Genomic DNA, 17,391 nt, shown 5'->3' on the forward strand with positions numbered 1-17,391 from the left:
AAAAATAATGGAAAATAATCTTCTCTAGTACTGGAGAAACAAACTATTATTTTACATTTGTTTTTTATATAATTATCTCTTTGATATCGAATAGTATCTAACTCTAAAATAATGTGTGATTTAGTCAAATCTTAAAAATTGTGCAATGAGGAATTTGACCTCTACTTTTCATGAGGGGGACTCCTATCCAATACTGGAGAGGGAAATAATATGAAATATGAAAAACAAAACAACATGTATTGACATTTGTGTCATTTTTATTTAAAGTGTAATTACACTTTTACTCTAAAATTCAAAGGAAATAATCATTTTCCTCTCTAAAAAAATTTGATGAACTAGGGGAACTAATGCCCAAATTACAAACCTCTTCAATAAATTGAAGAGACACTATCTAGTAAGAGTTTAACCGAAGAAAAGCTTGGAGCAACATCAAATATGTGAAATCTCCTATCCAAAGATATACTATACTTAGCAAATTCATCTGCAACAGCATTTCCTTCTCGAAATATATGACTACAGTGAAATTGTATGTGAGCAATCAATGTGGCACAACGGTGTGTTTGAAAACACCCAGACCTAAGAATTGAATGATGCATGACAAATCTGTTTCTAGACAAACTTTTCTGAATCCCCTCAGCTGTAGAATTCTCACAATTCAGCTTGCACCACTGAGTAGTGTCCTAATGTCTGAGAAAAGGCGAAGATGAAAGTACCAAAGTGATGGCTCACAATACCACCACAAGAAGCCATGTTTGTTGATGTAGAGAAGGATCAATCTGTGTTCAGCTTAATCCAACCCAACTCAGTGGGTATCCAGCGAATAATAGGATAATTTGGGAGCGCAGTATGCACATTGGAGAGGTTATGATTCTGAGAGCCTTAACAGTGCGAGAACTTTTTCCAATGATCTAATTATACCAAAGTGTCGGATTAAGAGTGGTATTGTTGAAGATTAATTATTTCTACACCTCCAAAGAGTGTAAATGGTTATACCAAAATCTAAGGACCAATCCAGATTACCATAAACCTTCCTACTGCAAGACAAATTCGTCCTTAGCCAAACTGTAATATCGCTGCAAAAAAAGGATGACAGATTGGAGTATTAAGTAGTAGACTCCAGACCTCTTTAGAAAAGAAACAGTCCCTAATAGCATGAATAATTGTCTCAGAGAAATGGTAACATGGACATACGACAATATTAGTCATAGCACGCTTGCAGCGTTGTTCATTTGTTGGTAGACAGTTATTCATTACCCGTCACAGCAGAATGTTAATCCTATAAAGGCCTTTCCAGTGCCAAATAACATCAACCATCAAAACAAATAAGACATTTTGATGACCTGCAATCAAAGAATATGCCGAGTTAACATAAAAGGGATCATCCTACGACCCCAACCAAATCACCATGTCCTCAAATTGTTGGTCCATAGCTGAATGAATAACCACTATTTTATTTGCAATCTCAAGTGGGACTATATCATATAATAGGTGTGTATTCCACTCCCCATCTCCATCAAAAAAATCTGACACCATAGCAACATTGGGGGTGAACTAGTTTTGCGGCCAAAGAGGGGACTACTTGGCCACTCTGGAAATCTACGAGAGTAACTCATTCCCACATTTACATTTGGCCCTAACCACTTTGACCCACAAAGCATCTATATGATTAGTTAAGTTCCAATAGACTTCCATTAAAAAGCTCTGATTTACTAACCTTGATTGTCTGATATTAAGGCCTCCGACCTTTTTGGATCTGCACAACAAATTCCAATTCAACCAGTGGGTCTTGCAGCTTGAATCCTCCTCACCCAACACAAAGGATTTGTAAAGTTTATCCAATCCTTCACAGATAGATATCGATAAAGGGATAGTTTGCATAACACGTGAGAGGAGAGCCTGTAGAATAGAGGTGGTGAGGGTTAAGACAATTGTCTACATTTCTAGTTGCTCAGACGACGCTTAGCATTTTCTAGAATGTAATTATACCAACCTCAGCGATCACCCGGATGTTGAATAGGAACCCCTAAATATTTCCCTAAGTCAGTGGTTTTGGAGAAACCAAATTTAGAGGCAATTTGATTCCTAAAAGTTTCGTCAGCTCAATGATATGTTGAAGTTGTCGAAGGAGCAGAGGTATACGGCTCAGGACTACCACAACCAAGAGCCTGTCTGACCGAAGAGATGGTTGTCATCATGTTAGAGAGGGATGGGCTGGCGGAAGAAGGGATTTCATTTCCAGCTTGATAGTAGAGTCGGCGTACCTTGCACGAGACAATGCTTTTGACCGGATTAGTCTGAAGTACCCGGGCGAAGACTGGTCTTGGACACACATCAACGTGTATGTCCAAGATGGGGAATTGTTGTTGGAGGAGGACGACTCTAGTGTGAAGTTGCTAGTCTTGTGAAGGGAGAGGCGTGAGTGCCATGTAATAGCTTGTAGGACTTTCTATAATTTCTTCTTAACTAATGGATGTATCTGTTTTTTATTCGACTTGCCTTCATATATTTTCCGCATTGTGAGAAGTTAATTATTGTTGGTAAGGTACCTTTGACCTAAAATGACCTCATTAATAGGCTTGTTTCAATTAATTTTGTCACAAAAACGAAATTGGCCGGCCTTTGTGCTTCGAGTTACAATTAGAAACCAAAGATATACTAGCCAGATGTAACCCTTTTAATCATAGCCTAACTTAGCAAATCGAGTGCTACATTGGTCGGAGTTGGTTGTGTACTACTTGTCTCTTTAAAATGGGGCTAACCCCACATTTGAATAGAACAAACTTGACCGTAAGTATTAATACCACAAGTAATTGAATCTTGAATAAGGTAGTCTTGGTCGAGGTAACCCGAAGAAGTTGAATGTAAACATCTCGAAGATAATAAAACAAACCCAACATGGGGAAACAATAACGTTGAATCTTGATCGGGAATAGAAGTAATAGAAACAATTGTTTCTGAGTTTGAACAAGATAATGTTAACCAGAGGGCTAACAATAGATAAAATTGATCTTGGAGGTAGTGATGCTTTCCGTGTTAAATCTGAGTCTGACCAAGTTGAGTGGCTTGAATATGAATCTGGCCAAGGGGAACAAAGTTCACTCCATAGGTGACTATTTATCCGCTATCAAAGGGGACATGGTCCGCAACTTGAGGGGAATTAATATTGAGTTGTCGACCAAAGGGGGACATGCTCCACTCATTGGGATGATTAGTTGATCATCGTCGAAAGGGGACGTGGTCCGTACCTTGAGGGGTATTAATGTTGAGTTGTCGATGAAGGGGGACATGGTTCGCTCCTTGGGATGATTAGTTGACCGCCGTCGAAGGGGGACATGGTCCGCACCTTGAGGGGTGTTAATATTGAATTGTCGACCAAGGGGGGCATGATCCACTCCTTGGGATGATTAGTTGATCATCATTGAATGGGGGCATGACACATGCCTTAAGGGGTATAAATGTTGAGTTTGTTACTCCGATAAAACAGGAAATCAATAATATCTCGTTACCATATATTTTTTTGTGTTATAGGGGTTGTCCGACCACGAGTAGGTCGACATTACACTTGATGGAATAAACGAAAAACAACTTCGGGGGTCTTGATGTTGGGGTTGACAGAACAAGTATGCCATTGCTGCAAGTTTTCAGTTTGGGCAGGCGAGGGGAGCTTGGGTGAAGGAGCCAAATCATCTATCGGCCTCTGAATTAGGTGCACAAGCTGAGAGCTTCTCCCTTGTAGCCCAATTTTCCATCGCCACCATGTACACACCCGTTCTTCTTTTTGTTGCAAGTTGGTCTCCACTTATTGTTAGAAAATCGTGCATGCTCATTTGATAACAACTCTGACCAGAATGTTGGTTGTTGTGGACTGTTCACACCCGGAGGTTGGGAGAGAGAAATTTAATACACAAGTGTGGGGTAGAAACCATAGCCTCGGTATGGTTTAGTGTTGGTCGGCCTAAGATAGCGTTGCATGTTGAGTGGCAATTTAACACTTGGAACTTGACCTGGATTGTTCTGCTAAGGGGTTGGTCGCTGACGGTCAACCATACATGCACATAGCCTCGTGGAGTGATGCCTTTCTCGGTGAAACCAACCAATTACCCATGGTATGGTAGTAGGTCACGGTCGCTCAGCTCCATATTCTCAAACAAGTCCTAAAACATGGTATCTGTCTGCCAACCTTCTTGTTATTCAACTTTGTGGTGATGACCATGGGATCATCATGTTCCCGCATGACGCCCTCATAATCATGACTATCGAACGACATGGGAGGAGCATGTCTATTGACTTGAGAATTTTTTGTGGTTACATGCATAACTTCCCATACATATCGCTTTTGAGTCGGCCTTCCTTTGCCTTAGGTTATTCGGTCTGTATCAGTCTGCATGTCCCCTACTTGGTGGTATGTGAAGAAGATCTTTACTCCTGACCTTGGCACGATTTTGATGAAGACACCAACATCACCAAAAAGAAGAAGAGGGAGAATACTTATCAAGACAAAGAAGACAAAGCTTCAAGAAAAATTAGTCTAAGTCTAAATAGGCACATTTATCCTATACTCTTGAATATACAAGAGTAGTAATGCTCAAACTAATTTTAAAAGAAAATTGAAACACTTCAATTTATTCAAAACAATTTTCAAAAACAGTGTGTAATGGGTTACTGCATCTAAGTAATAAGTTACGTGTATGAGAAAAGAGTTATCCAACTTAAAACTGATCAGAATAATCAATTATTGTCTTGGAGTAACAAATTACTAGTTTTAATAAAGTTGAGTATCCGATTACCCACTTGTTGTAATCGATTACTCTAAATCGAATTTAAATGCCCAGTGGACAGAATGTTTGGGTAATCGATTACCCACTGGTTGTAATCGATTACTAGGTGCTATTTTATCAGATTTCAATTTTCAAAATGAAAGGTTTTCATCCCAAACGAGATGTGTTCACTCCAATTCATTCCTACCTTTTCGTAAGGGCACTATGGGTGATTTGAAAGTCTATTTAAAGGCATTGAATCTCACAAAAAAAACACACAACTCTCATACAAATTTTTGAAAGCTCTTACACACATTCTGAAATTATTTTTCTACACTTTTGGCAACTAGTTCTTAAACTTTCAATGTTGATTTTTCTGAAGTTGCTTAAAGTACAGTGTTTCAAGTTTACCAACTTATAAAGAGAATTATTACTAAGTATACAAAAGAGTTAATTGGATTACAAGTTACATTACTTTCAAACTTGTAAAGGCAATCTGCCATTGTTGTACATTTTTCATTATTATTGTTGAATACTTTCTTTCACAAGGGTGTGATAAGAAAGGGGGTTAGAATCACTTGGAAATGTGTTTTTCCAAGAATGAATAAGGATTAGGGAGTGTGTAAGGTACATAGAGATTTTGGGGTGAGATATTGTAATTGCAACTCATAATCTTTAGTGGAAAAATCTCTTGTGCTGCAAGAGTACTGGACGTAGCCTTCAGTAGACAAGAAGGTGAACCAGTATAAAAATCTTTGTGTATTTTGTTCTCCCTTATCTCTTTTATTATTTATTTGGTTAATTTCTGCATATATTTTCCGCTGCACTTTAACTCTTGATTTTGCAGAAAAATTGGCCATAATTTAAAGTCAATTAATTCACCCCCCCCCTCTTAGTTGCAATCTTAATCTTACACGGTCGTCCTTATTGGTGCTTTGTAGGGGAGTGTTTCCTCAGAGTGTTGAATCGTCATGTTGGGGCAATCGCCTTTGTTGTGCTATCCCTGCAATAAAGCATAGTAGGTGGCCGGCATGTATGAGGTCTTCAATTGTGTCCTATAATTAGGTGCAATTGTTGGTCCTGTGGCCAAATGTGTTGTGGTAGTCATAGTACTTTGTTCGATCTTGCGGCCATACCTTGATGTTTGGATTAGGCTTCGGGAGTTGAACCAGGTGGGTGGCCATGACTTCTTGCAAAATTCTAGAGCGGTTGACATTTAGAGGGGTGTAAGTTGTGTTTTAGGTTTATGGGTATCCTTGGGGGTCATCTCTTGGGTGGTCGCGGATCTCTGGTTGTTTGGTTTCTCGTGAGGGGTTATGTCTATGGTGCTCTTCGAGTGATCAAATGATGTGGGTTTCTTCCAAGTTGATAAATTGTTGGGCCTTGAATCAGAGATCTTCTATAGTGAGATCAGTATACTTGGCTAGCTTTGTTCTGAAAATGTCATCCTTGAGGCCCATGACCAACACATGGAAGGCTACCTCCGGGCTTAAGTTTGGACTTTTATTGCTTCAACGTTGAATCTGTCTAAGTATGCACGGATAGACTTGTGCGAACGTTGTCGAATCTCGGACAAAGGTGTAGGATGACCTTGGCTGTTCTTTGCTGGCTGTGAAGTGAATGTTGAATTGGCTGGCCCAGGTGGACCATTGATCGATGTTCCTGGGGGTAGTCGAGTGAACCACTAGAGAGCGGTGCGCTTTAAAGTTAGTGGGAAGGCCCGACACATGATGGGATTCGTTGCACCATGGTAGAGCATAGATGCATCGAAAGTGTCAAGGTGATCTTGAGGGTTGGAGATGTCGTCATACTGGTCGATGTTTGTTGGGTGGGCCAAATGTTTTGGCATGGGGTAGGACATAATAACGTCAGTGAAGGATACTTGGTCATGCAGATGTTGTGATCAGAGAGGTGAGAGTTGTTCGTGGTTTAGGTGTGATTCACCGATTGATTCAACGGTGCATACCTAGGTGACTGACCGTGAGGGTCGGTAGCTGGACTCCTTGTTGGATTGGCGGTGTTTCTCCAACAGATCAGCTTATTGTTGGATTATTTTCTCCTACCTTTCGATGATCTTCAAGAGTTGCTAGGTGGTGAGCGAAGGTTGTTCTAGAGCAGTATGGTGGCTACAACTAGCTTGTTATGAGGGTTGTACTTGGGATGATGAATTTCTGGAGGGTGTATGATGGTTGGAAGACATGTTTGTGGGTGCTGGTTCAATGTGGCTGGCAGAGTTTGCTTGATTTCTGCTGGTCACCTTGGTGTAAGTAAGCCACAGACGGCGCCAATGTTCTTTTGGTGAGCAAGTTTGGTCGGACTAGAGGTCTAGGTAGTGCTTCTTTGGTATTCGGGCTCGAGCTCTTCTAGAATCGGGATAGAGTTGACTTGGACCCGACAGTGGAGATACCTGAAAATGTTCTCCGACAATCAAGTCATTAAGACTATAGAGATAATGCTCGTGAGCAATAAATGAGATAGAGAAATAAAGATAGCAAATATGAATGATAATAATAATCAATATGTGTTACTTCCTGATAGGGGAGGGGCCTATTTATAGTGGATGATGTGGCTCTGGAGAGTACTGTTGGCGTGGCCGATCATTCTGACCTATCGGGGGTTGATTTTCCCATGTCAGGCGACTTTCGCATGGTCGTACTCTGTATATAGTTGACTTGTAGCTTGTGGCTGGTCTGGCAGCGGTATTGCATTTTTTTCTTGTCATATGGCATGAGGGTAGGTGGGGGCGTAAGGTGGCGTGACAGTGCGTTGTTGGCGACGTGTTAGACGGGTAGTGGTCATGTATCCGACCTAGGATATCCAGTCATAGAAGGGGTTAGCTTTCAAACAAGCTCCTGGACCGGCCATACTCGGCCTTTGCTCGGGTGAATATGAGACCCTCTCGGTTAGTTAGAATGTCTGGATGACCGAGATGGAACAATTATATTAAGGTCGTGTTTCAATAATGACATTGGTGTTTTGTTTACTTGGAGAAAAAGCAGTCACTCTGAATGATTCAGCGCCATCGTAATCATCATTACAAGAGAACGACTAGAACAAATCATGGTTTACGTAATGTGTGACAATGAATTTAATTATCTCTATACGCATTTTTTTATACTAGTAATGGTATTTATCTTCTTACATTTTTTGGTAGGAACCTAATATATTTTGAGTGTGTGATTGTCCATTTCAACAATGTTACTCTCAAGAATCAAATCTTTGATATTTTGATCTTTCTAAGGATTTAATTGGACACTACACTATTAGACCAACACCTTATTAGTTATACTTATTTATCTATTTATTTAAAAACAAAATAATATTAATAAATTTTTATAATTTTACTCTTGCATAATTAATCTATACTACTATATAAAGGCAAAACATACCTAAGAGGTGTTTAAGTAATTGAACATATATAATTTCTATATTTCAACTTTGCTTTTACTATTATAGTTCACAAAACTCCATAAACTTTATGTTATTTACAAATAGATATCACAAACTATTTTTTCTTCCTAATTACTTGTTAAACTTTAATTATTGGTGAAATTAGTCTCTACATACATACAATTTAAATTACATACGATCAAAAAATTATCACTTTATGTTTTTTTAAATATTGTCTGCCATATTATTATTATTTAAAATATGCATGCCAATGCAATACCACTGAAACTTAAGAAATATATGGCTAGTAAGTTGAAGAATCCATAAAATATAAATCAAAATATCAAATAACTATCGTTGTTGTTACTAAATTATATGTATCAAATGGTCATTAATCAAACAAATTAATTGTGTTGTAACTTTACTTTCATACGCTTTTTGTTATAAAAAGTCATATGTCAGTGAATATAATAGTGCCTACTAGCTAGTTATACAAAAAGATAAGCTATAAGATTTAGGATTATTGAGACAAAAATATAGTATGGTTCAAATTTGATGTATGATTGTTGAGACAAAAGATAGTTAGTTTGAAGCATTGAACCTTTCTTACGCCATTTAATATCTTAATTCCAATTTCCTTATTAGTTAATTTAAATTTGCATACATGTGAGAACCAATTTTATAAATACGAGTAATTATAAAGAAAAAATTGTTCTTAGTGTCCACATGCAAAAGACATAAAGTTTAAGGGGTTTTGTGAATTTTCCCTAAATATACAATATGCTTAAATGACATTTAGATAATTGAGCAGGTATATAATTTCATTCAATTTCATTTAGTAACTACCATTACATGATTTTCAAATTTCAATGTTATCATTTTGTGACATCCTAATAATAATTACAAAAACTTTCACATATTCTTTTATTCATGGAATTCTTTTCCATGAATGCATTACTACTATTATATACATTCTCCTTCTTCTACCTTTTCTCTTCATCACCCAAAAAGAATAACTTTGACACACACAAAAAACATATAATGACACACTAATCTTTATTAGGAGACATATTGAGAAATTTATATAAACTTTGTATATACATTTCATATTAAAAAAAAATAAGAATATAAATCGATGGTCGACATAATAAAGGAACGAACATAAAAAGAATTCCAGAAAAATGAGCATAACCCTTAGAATCAAAGCACTTAGTTAAACTTCGGTTAGTGAATTTTGAGTACATGCACTGAAACACGGACAATTATATTTCACTCCTTATTCTATTTTCCTTACTTTACCCTCTGTATACTAAATCTAATTTTAATTTAAAAAAAAATTCAACGTCGATAAAATTTTAAAAAAATGAAGACAGACAAGAAGTGAAATGATTACTATCTCGGCACATAAACTTGTGACTGATCGAGATGATCTCCAATATTAAAGAGCTTAGTACTAAACAAATACTTAAGTGTCTTTGTTTTTAAACTAAAAAATTCAAAAGATAACAACTTCACGTTAGGGTTTAGTACGGGAGAAGAGTCATTATTCATAAATTTGTTGCGGTGGCTCAACTATGTAGAATTGATAAAATTGGATAATCATAACCATAACAAAAGAGAGAAGATAGGAAATAAGGAGCTTTATTCAATTAAGATAGTGGCACTGAAATATCCCGGTTCCTCAAGAAGCTTTTTAAATAAAATACATTAATTTCTCAAATTTAGGCAACAATGATATGGCCTCTATTGCACTACCTAGGGGCCATGCTGCTTCCACCAGAGCATCCTGATATCCAATTTCCTTCGCCACTGTAATCTCTTCCAATGGATCTAGGCCTGCCAATACATGAAGCAGTCCATTTTGCTAACATTAATTTTTCTAAGTAGTTATATACACACTTAACATTGAAGCATCTTTTCAGATAAGAACAATTATTACCATTATGAGAAATGGGAACAACTAATATGATCTATTAGATCTTATTAGAACGATTAATATTAAAAGAAGTGATCATATGATCAATAATAAACTTTTAATTATAAGTCATAATCATCTATGTATGGTATGAAAATTTTGTTTTCATAATTTTTATATGAGAATTGTTCTAACTTGAATTGCTGCGTTTCACATATGCCTTTCTCAAATTATAAGATTGGGCATTTACTTTTTTACTATTTTTCTTTCCTGAAATGGTATGTGTCAAAATTGAGTAATAATGTTGTTGTTTTTGTAAGAAAAAATTATCAACTTAACATAAACTAACCCAATGTCAGTGTAAACTTACCAAATCCATCAACGAGCAATGCATTCTGGTATACAAGATCCAAGCATACATATGGCCGGTCTGATTCCCAAATATCTGGATAAGTAGATTTGACATCCTCAAGTGTTATTTTACAAGCTTGCTTAGCTGCAGTCTCATAATCCACAGGATTAACTATGGAATTGGGTTTATTTATATCAGCAAAACCAACCTGTATAAGAAGAAACAAAGTAATTAGCACCGATGGAGGAATATCATATATCAGAATAATTAAGTTTATTCCATAATCAGGGCCGACCCCAACATATTTAAAGCTCGATGCAGAAAACAATATGGGCCCTTTATTATCCTGGGCCCTGAATTGTAGCACCTGCCTAGGGTCGGCCCTGTCCATGATAAACTTTATTAATGGATACCTCGGTAGCCAGGTAATAGAAAGATGACGAAAGTACAAGATTTTTCTGCCCACTTCCCCCTCCGCCGCTCCATATTCCATTAAAAGTGCAATTCTTATATGGACATGACGCATTCACATTTAGTGCCTTGAGAACTACCTCCCTGCATTCATCTAAGTTGGAGCCAGCAGGAGAGGCAGAGGCTTCGTAATCCACTTCAGCATATGTATAAGTCCCTTCAAAAAAATCAACTTCATTTGCATGTTATATGCTCAAATAATAATAATATGCAATAACCTAGGGTACACAATCCTGTATCCCGAAAGAGAATAATTCATTAATTGTAGGTGAGGGATACTTTGGTTATAAAAAAAATTGATAAGTATTTGTATATAATATTTGTTAATTAAATAAAATCACACAAATTTCTTCATATTGAATAAACTACTTCAATAAACAGTCTTTTTAACTCTATAGCCCATGAGAAAAAGGTTAAACATGTATTAATAATGTGCAAATGGCAATATCATAATGAATAATGAGTTGGTCCTATGGTTTACCGTCTTGCTGAATCTACAAATTATCATACAACGTTAAATGTGAGAGTTAGATCCCATATTCCCATATATGACAATATTTTAATGTGCATAAAATAATGTCAGACAGAATAGTTGTTGTCCTTTATATAACTTAAAATGCATGTGTAGTAATTAGGTAATTCAACATGAAAAAACAGCATTTGGTGCTAAAGAAACTAAATGTTTACCCTCAAAGCCCGCTAAAATACAAGGGTTAGTGGAACCGTTGGTGACCTTCAGGACCTCAGCACGGAATGCTTCTTTACCATAGTGCAGGTAACTGAAACAAAGATGTTGAAAAATTATAGGATTAAGGTAAACATTTATACATAGTTATTACATTATTTATTATTCATTTGTATTATTTTTGAAAAGTTAATAATAATTAAATATGAATGATAGATAATACAATAACAGTGTATAAAACTCATTTTCAATATTCATATATTTTTTTCCTCTTATATAAGAATATGGAGACCTGTGAACATAGAGGTGATATTTCTTTCCTTTGAGCACAAGCTTTTTGATGTATGGATCTTCTCCATCTGGTACTGTTGGGGCATTTTCAGCAGTGTTCCTTGAGACGGCATATGCCATTTGAATCGATCCACCTCCAAGATCAACTACTCCGACTGTCTTTGAAAACCTTTTTCCCAACTTCCCTAATAGATAGTTAACTGCCACCTAAAGAAAAATTGGAAGGTACATAAAAAGAAATTACTAATATATACTAATGTTATTGGAACAGGACAGTATGATCCGATCGGTCTGATTGCTAATTAAACTTGAAATTAATTCTGATTTGCAATCTTAATCGAATGAGTGGTTGAGCCGCTTTGAACTAGTTAATACCGGTCTTTCTGTACTAAACATGATTAAACCGCAATAGCCAGGAAATTAAACTAAATAAAATGAAACACTACTATAATGATTTGTTTTATTTCGATCTAAAAAGATGGAGATATGTTATTATTTCAATATAATTATACATATCATTAATTATACAAAATTTTGCATTTATTATATAATTATTAATTATATATGACTCATCTGGTCCGACCGGACAGTTTAACTAGTCAAGCCAATCAAACCTAATATGAGATATCTTTCGATTTAATGTCTAGCTCGAGTTTTCATAAAGTTTTTTCTAATATCATATGAGGAGTATATTTTTTGTGTCTAACATTCTTTTCAAAGTTTTATTTATATATATATATATATATATATATATATATATAATTATTATTTTTTATCAAAATACATTTCCATTAATTAATTGAAAGAAAAATAGGAATTAATATGAGTATATATAATGTTCATATAATTGATAAAAAAAATTTGGTTTCCCACATATATCTCACAATGGAGGCAATCTTGTCCGAATAGGGAACATCCATATATATGTGAGGCTAACTCTCCTAGTTGATTTTTTTTCCATTCACAAGTCTCAAACCCAAGACTTTGCTTAAGGGGAATCAGACATGTATCACTTGAACCACCATTAGTATATAATTGATAAATTTAAAAACGAAAATAATATTAATTACATTTCTTAATCTATGTAAAACTATTCAAAATGATATAAAAATGATTGAAGTAAGTAATTCATGATGTCTCTATTAGCGCAATCTTACATAAGAATGTTAAAATTACTTTTAAGTTGATTGGCCTTTTTAATTGCACTTCAGTGAAGGGTATGTTAATTTTATTATTGCATTTGATGTAGGTTGACGGAAAAATTTATTCATTAATGAGGTTTAGATGTATAAAAACATTTATTCCCTCCATCACATATCTTAGTAAAAAATTGCACAGTTTTGTTGCCGGTCAAAGTAAAAATAATAATTAAATTTTTTGAAATTCTATATTATAGATATGATTGAGTAATTAAGGAAAGAAAATATTTGATCCACATTACTAATAAAGGAGAAAGGGTAAAAATATGTATAGTATTTATTTGTTATGAGTAAATCAAGTATTATACTGACGTTTTTGTTGACTTTTCTGATATAAACCAAGATATGGTCACAAAAGAGTACTTATTTTTAAAAGACTTTTGATTTGGTGTATCTTACCCATAGATAAGAACCTTCTTGAGTTCCATCAATAATACCTACTCCATCAGGTTGAAGATTCAGCGCACTTCTATTTTTGAGCAGTTCCCTAACCTTAAACATAACAAAAATAAAGCTATAAAATTAAAGACCAGGTATAGCTGTTGGAACAATAACCATGAAATGTCGCTCGAAGTTACCTCTTGCAATATTTTTTCCGAAGCATTCCCATCCAAAAGCCTTAAACCTGCAGTGGCCTGTATTACCAGTCTAAATTAGAGGCATTATCCACTAAGCCATTTATACATTTGAATTCAAGTGTTCGTTTTATTTTGCAAAAGTACAATTGATTTACCACATTTAACAAATGCTAATAAATTAGACATTTTTATGTGGAAGACTTAATCAAACAGATTATATTCCATTTAACAAAGTAATTTATTGAAGAGAAAAAACATATATATTAATAGTAAAAGAGTTTTTCACATTACTACTATATTATATATTATTTATTTTCAATTATGATTGACGCTTAAACATAAATAATAGTAATACAAATGAATAATAAATGATATACTGACTGTCCATAAATCATTAAACTATCAATAGATAATATATTATTTATTGAAGTAAGTTATTGGGTAAAACCAGTAGTAGAAGTAAAATAAATTTTTAAATGACTAAGAAGGACATACTATTTATTTACTATTTTTTAGTTTTTTCTTAATTAAATTATACTTATTAATTAGAATAATAAAATATATAGATAATTAAATAAATATATTTTATTAATTTGGTAAAATTATTATTAATTTTATAACTAAATAAATATTATGAATTTGGTAAAAAATATTAGTAATTATATTTATTTAACTATCTATAAGTAAAATTATTAGTAATTATTTATATATTTATTTATAATTATTAGAATGTGTGTTAATGTGGTTTGATCAATGTACTTTGATAAATTTGAAGTGTAAAACTTACCCATGAACTAATGTTGTCATCTTTCTAACGTTATAAGATACCACCACTTTTGAAACTTTTTTTGTACGATACCATGGATCCCACCCATGCCAAACACTCAAAAGTTAAAATTAACTCTTAGTTAAAAGTAAAATGGTAACAAACATAGGGATTAGAAACACCACCCCAAGCCTAATAGGTGTCTTGGGTTGCAGGTCTTTAGGGACAACACTTTCAGCTTCCTCTAAAAGTGGAATCAGAGATTCTGCTGCTTGTTTAGGATCTTTGGCGTATGCACTCAAACCTGGTTGGATCTACAACAGCAGCACTAAGATGGTAAGATATGTGAGGAAATAAATGTTGATTTAAACAAATATATATAAAAGTAGCCCCTGAACAAGCTTAAAAAAGTAATTTAAAAATATCCATTATTTGATTCAGGAGATTTTCTAATGTTTATCCAGGGACAGATTTTATTTTATTTTGCTAAAGAATAAGTTTATGAGTGTAAAAATTTGAAGAGTTAGTGATGATTAAATATGAATGGTAAATGATAGAATGACAATATATAAAACTCATACAATATCAGTGCATAATTTTTATTTTAAATTTATATTGAAAAATGATACATTTATAAAATTTCATGTACAATAATAATGTGAATTAACCAGTTGCTAATACAAATTATTCTTTTTAGGTAAATTAAATTATAGACAGCAATTAGAAACATTTAAATATTATATTTAACAATGCATATAATTTTTTTTAAGTTGGGATAGAAAAATATACTATCTTTATCTCTTATATTTTTATTTATATGAATTTCAAATATAATTTATAAAAAAAAAATGGACAACATTTAATGTCCACAATTATTGTGAAGAAAAACATAATTGTTAATAGAGTAAAGATATAGAAAAAGTTCAGAAAAAAGTTATGTATGCTTAGATTACTAACTAGTTTTACCTGAATCTCGAAACAAGCTTACATATAAGTGATATAAGATTCTTTCCAATAATAAATATATAAGTAGTTAAAAAACCTTGAAAACAAAATATTATTATATTTTAACTATAATGATATGATATTTTATCCTTAAATATAAATATAAAACTAAAAATTTGTCTCTTTATAAAAGATTCGGTAGATTCCCTTCAACATGATAAACATAGAAGCTCTTTAGATTTCCTGTTTCAATTCTTTCACTAATATTTTATTCCAAAGTCAAATAAAAATTCATTTATATCATGCATTCCTTTTTAACGAAAACCAAGCGGTCTTTTGTAACTTTTTAATTAAACAACACGCAAGTCAGATCTATGTCTATTTATAGTTATTTTGATCTCATTTCCCTATTTATATTTAAGTAAAATATTTATACTATCATCATAAGAATTTATATATCCAGTATATCATCCATCATTTATTTATAGTAAGAGTTCATAAATTATTAAACATGAATACTAAAAAACGCAATAAAAATATATAAAACTTAAACACAGTTATTACATACATTTTTTTTGTCTTTATATTTCGTATTATTCATACATAAGTTAAATGGTATTGCCAAAATAAAGATGTCACCTTGTCATAAAACTCAACATCTTTGCCTATGTGAAGTAGATCTAAGTTCTGATCAAAGTGAAAGACATGAACACGGCTTCCTGTACTACCAGCATCAAATATGACAGCGTACGAGGTAAGGGCTTCTTGCTTCGGAAAGATCTTACGATGAGTTATTAAGATTTTGCTTTCCGGATATGGAGAAGAAGATATTGCAGACATTAAGAAGAGTAGAAGAGTAGTGAAGATTAAAGAATCCATTTGTTACTGCTAAGTGCTAACACAACGCTTTGGATGCACTAATATGTAATCAAGACCATTATGTATATATAAAGTGGTGTACAACTCATCAATTTATTCAATTTTATAGAACAAACAATATTTTAAAGGATTTTTTACGTTATCTACATTCATCTATCATTCGTCATTGACTCTCAAACAAAAATAATACAAACTAATTGTGGGTAATGTGTTGTAGCCTGTAGGTGTAAAAAAACTTTACACCAACAATACACAAATACTCTATTTTAAATTGGGAATTGTACGGTCAATTTATTATGTTATTTTACATTTGTATATTTAATGCTTAAAGTTATGTACATAGTTGAAAATATTATTAACTGATATAAAATTTTAATATTATTTAACTAAAATTACCTTATATAATGCACATTAGAATCTAAATTGAAAATAAGTTAAGAGATGTTTTTAGTAAAAATAGAGTAATAAATAAGAATATAGTTAAAAAAGAAAACTTATTATTATGTTTTTTTGGTATTAATAAGAGTATCCCTCATTTTTTGGGTAAGAAATTAATCCTTTTCGAAGTTTGTGGTTGTCCCTCTCAATAAATGTCGCTCCCGAAAATCGAACATTCAACCTTAAAGATCATGTGAAACTTTACACCACTAGACCTTATTCATTAACTTCTTGTTAGGTTGCCAAAATATCACAAGATTTGAAATAATATCAAAACGTTAAAAATATTTAAAAAAATGTAGAATGAAGTAATAGTTAGTCATCCTATATAGCATTATTGTTAGATTTATTAATTCAATAATTGCTTATGATATTAAAATTGTATCTTTGGACATATGTGTGCATATAGTAGATATTTTTAAATTAAATTGTATTTGTTTTTGACTATAATATTAAAATTGTATCTTTGGACATATGTGTGCATATAGTAGATATTTTTAAATTAAATTGTATTTGTTTTTGACTGATTGGTTCGTCCATGCTCATATCACATATCTTAAAAAATTATTATTTCTATATTTCAAGGCAATCACATTCCGTTAAATAATATAAGAAAATATTTTATATATTTATGACTATTCTTTCTAATTTAGATGTCATTTTTTGATCGGAATAGGATACAATGAGATACAAAAATGGGACAAATAATTTTCATTCCACCCTTA

General features: G+C 33.2%; 1 protein-coding gene across 1 annotated transcript; it reads right to left on the reverse strand.

Annotated features, from left to right (window-relative positions):
* Positions 9,773 to 16,275, reverse strand: LOC109357816 (nucleoside-triphosphatase-like). The gene is made up of 9 exons (XM_019601874.1): positions 15,989 to 16,275; positions 14,590 to 14,718; positions 13,639 to 13,695; positions 13,460 to 13,552; positions 11,863 to 12,068; positions 11,573 to 11,664; positions 10,828 to 11,042; positions 10,433 to 10,622; positions 9,773 to 9,983 (listed from the first exon to the last, which is right to left on the reverse strand). Exons 1-9 carry the CDS (start codon positions 16,226 to 16,228, stop codon positions 9,841 to 9,843), a joined length of 1,365 nt encoding a protein of 454 aa, XP_019457419.1. The 5' UTR covers positions 16,229 to 16,275; the 3' UTR covers positions 9,773 to 9,840.

Source organism: Lupinus angustifolius, chromosome LG10 (genome assembly GCF_001865875.1).
Source record: "Lupinus angustifolius cultivar Tanjil chromosome LG10, LupAngTanjil_v1.0, whole genome shotgun sequence".
NCBI lineage: Eukaryota > Viridiplantae > Streptophyta > Magnoliopsida > Fabales > Fabaceae > Lupinus > Lupinus angustifolius.

Excerpts from the sequence above, each read along its gene's own strand:
- LOC109357816 (XM_019601874.1), bottom strand. The coding sequence starts at position 16,228 with ATGGATTCTTTAATCTTCACTACTCTTCTACTCTTCTTAATGTCTGCA. Across the intron at positions 13,696-14,589 it reads AGACACCTATTAGGCTTGGG|GCCACTGCAGGTTTAAGGCT; the intron begins GTGGTGTTTCTA and ends CTGGTAATACAG. Across the intron at positions 10,623-10,827 it reads TCTATTACCTGGCTACCGAG|GTTGGTTTTGCTGATATAAA; the intron begins GTATCCATTAAT and ends CTTCTTATACAG.